This window comes from Hetaerina americana, unplaced genomic scaffold, assembly GCF_022747635.1.
Source record: "Hetaerina americana unplaced genomic scaffold, ioHetAmer1.1.p SCAF_68, whole genome shotgun sequence".
NCBI lineage: Eukaryota > Metazoa > Arthropoda > Insecta > Odonata > Calopterygidae > Hetaerina > Hetaerina americana.
This window is the reverse complement of record NW_027287294.1, coordinates 2,052,249-2,054,518: the sequence shown is the minus strand read 5'-3', so window position 1 is coordinate 2,054,518 and position 2,270 is coordinate 2,052,249. Positions and strand designations below refer to the sequence as shown.

Below are 2,270 nucleotides of genomic sequence, written 5' to 3'. Positions count from 1 at the left end.
GCCATTTTAGCATTGCGCTTGTCCTTGCGTTTATTGTTAACTCTCGAGGCAGAGGCTCGGAAGTGATACCCAAGCTAAGTTGCTCCGTAGGAAAATAATTTCAATGAATATTAAGGTGCAAAACAAGACTGCAGTTTCTTAACATTGCACCATGAGTGAAGTTGCTGAGGAAAAATCGAGTGTGGACGTCCCATATAGCTGGCTGGTAAGAGCACCGAATTCTCAACAAAATCTTGTTCGTTGTGTATGTTCATATGATATTTCGAATTATTCATCGAATTCCAATTGTACATTAATAGGTGAGGCCTTGCATTACATATAAGGAGGAATACGGCGACTGCACTAGTATCAAAGGTAGATTTCATCAATATTTTGTATATGGTTCAACAGTGGATTGTAACCAGTGGGGAAGAGATTTAGACAACTGCACACGATGGGATGATAGTCGAGATATGAAAGCCCTTGTGAGTATTATCAACCAAAAAATATAATATGGGGATAATGTCACGTGTAAATGTTTGCATGGAATGAATATAGTAAGCACCATTTTATTGTCTCGATTCTTTACCCATAGCACGAGTTAATTGAAAGTGAAAAAAAACGGCGCACAGAGCGCCTTCAAACGTATATAAATAATGACGTGATGAGCTTAAGGGAGAAACCTCCTGAAGACTGGAACAAGCCTCTGCCTGAATGGATGGAGAAAGAATACAGTTCTTCATATCTTGCTCTTAAGTCTATAGAAATGAAGAGTAAGAAAACGGAAGAAATAGGCAAAATGTGCACAATTTTATGACCCCAATTCTTTTTTATAGTATATTTGTTGTAGACTTTGTAATCTTATTATTTAGTAATAAAATGAGACTATTTAAGACTTTAAAGAAAATGGTGACTTTTATTCATCGATTGGAATTTCCTTTTTTATAAAGAGGAGAATAAATTTGGAGGCACATCGCTTTTTCGTTTGAAGCATTTTGAATCAGCATTTCAGAAGTTTGTTTATTATAAAAAAACTGAACAGCGTTTTATCAATGCGATGTAGCGAAATTCGCCACTCAGCTGTTTGTGATTCGCTCCCGAAAGCTCACTTCGTATTATAGCTCAGTATTAGTAAGGTGGTGCAGTGCATCTTTGGTGTGACGGTAGCGAGCGGATTTGAGGTTTCGCTTATAGGTGTTTTCTAAACTTGTTCAGCTGTTTTGTTAGGAGTGAACATCTCTATTAGTGATTCTTTGCGTTAAAATAAGGGAAAATCGACGATATGGCCGCGCCCGATACGGAAAATTATCTTTCCGTTTACAGGGAGTTTTTAAAAGAATTTGCTTCAACAGTGTACTTCAACGATCCTCTTCCCGTGAAAGTGACAGGATACATTCTGGATGGGGCTGATCTTGAGGGAGAAATTATCGACTGGACTCGTCAATATTTGAATCAAAGGTAAGGATCTTCAGTAGTAATACTTAAAAAAAACTTTCTGGTACACTACTGTTTTACGTGTTCGGATAGCACCTTGTTTTTGGTATTGTGTGTGCCTAGTGCGTTAATGGTAGAGCGTTTGTGCTTTCCGTTTAGCTGTCATTTGTATTTGGTAGTATTCAAGTGTTTTCTTTCTCGGGTATTGTCTTAAAATGCCACTTCTTCAAAGCGATAAGTGCCTTGAATATTGACTGTTCTTTCTATTTTTCTAGCTTGCAAATGAATTAGTTTGTTTTGAGATACATCCGTGGAAAGTTTTACATTGTGGAAAGAATTACCTCGTGGAAAGGTCTTATAGTTTGGTTGTGCGGTGTACTTCTTGGGAAATCGTATTTAATCGTGTGTGTTTTCAATGAAATTATTAGTTTCCGCAGACGCGTTTCCATCTATTTTTTAAAGTATTTTTTCGTGCCATTCCCCGCTGATAAGACGTGGAGAGATTTCATTTTTATGGATACTATAATTTGTCTTATGTTGGCGAAAGTTGTTTGTTCGCGAGTTTTCATGTCTATCATTGGGATTTTATGAAGACATTCTGCGCACGACTGCGTTGTTCTCGTGAAAACTAGTGTGGGGGCACGTTAAGTCGACCCTTCCATGTGACTTTGTCGTCGTGTTTTGTATATTGTGTTGCTGATACTCCGATATCCATCGGTTTTGTATCACATGGCTGCTCTTGTACTTCGAAACCGATTTGACCGCGCAAATGTTCGTCGTCCAATCAACAGCTCGCGTTTTCACTTGTGTTGTGGAGGCGCCAGGAAAGAATAAATAATTTGTTAGGTTCTTCTCCG

The 2,270-nt window shown here is 38.2% G+C and overlaps 2 protein-coding genes across 3 annotated transcripts in view; both read left to right on the top strand.

Moving 5' to 3' along the window:
- The first annotated feature begins 41 nt into the window (after positions 1–41).
- On the top strand, positions 42–880 carry LOC139696115 (synaptic plasticity regulator PANTS). The gene is made up of 3 exons (XM_071594717.1): positions 42–205; positions 300–464; positions 575–880. Exons 1-3 carry the CDS (start codon positions 152–154, stop codon positions 794–796), a joined length of 441 nt encoding a protein of 146 aa, XP_071450818.1. The 5' UTR covers positions 42–151; the 3' UTR covers positions 797–880.
- A 262-nt stretch (positions 881–1,142) lies between these two features.
- LOC139696112 (uncharacterized) overlaps positions 1,143–2,270 on the top strand; it is a 1,156,921-nt gene continuing 1,155,793 nt past the window's right edge. For both annotated transcript variants that reach the window (XM_071594713.1, XM_071594712.1), the window contains exon 1: positions 1,143–1,437. In XM_071594713.1, the coding sequence (XP_071450814.1) occupies positions 1,262–1,437 (176 nt within the window). In that variant the 5' untranslated portion in view covers positions 1,143–1,261. The remainder of the gene's footprint in view (positions 1,438–2,270) is intronic.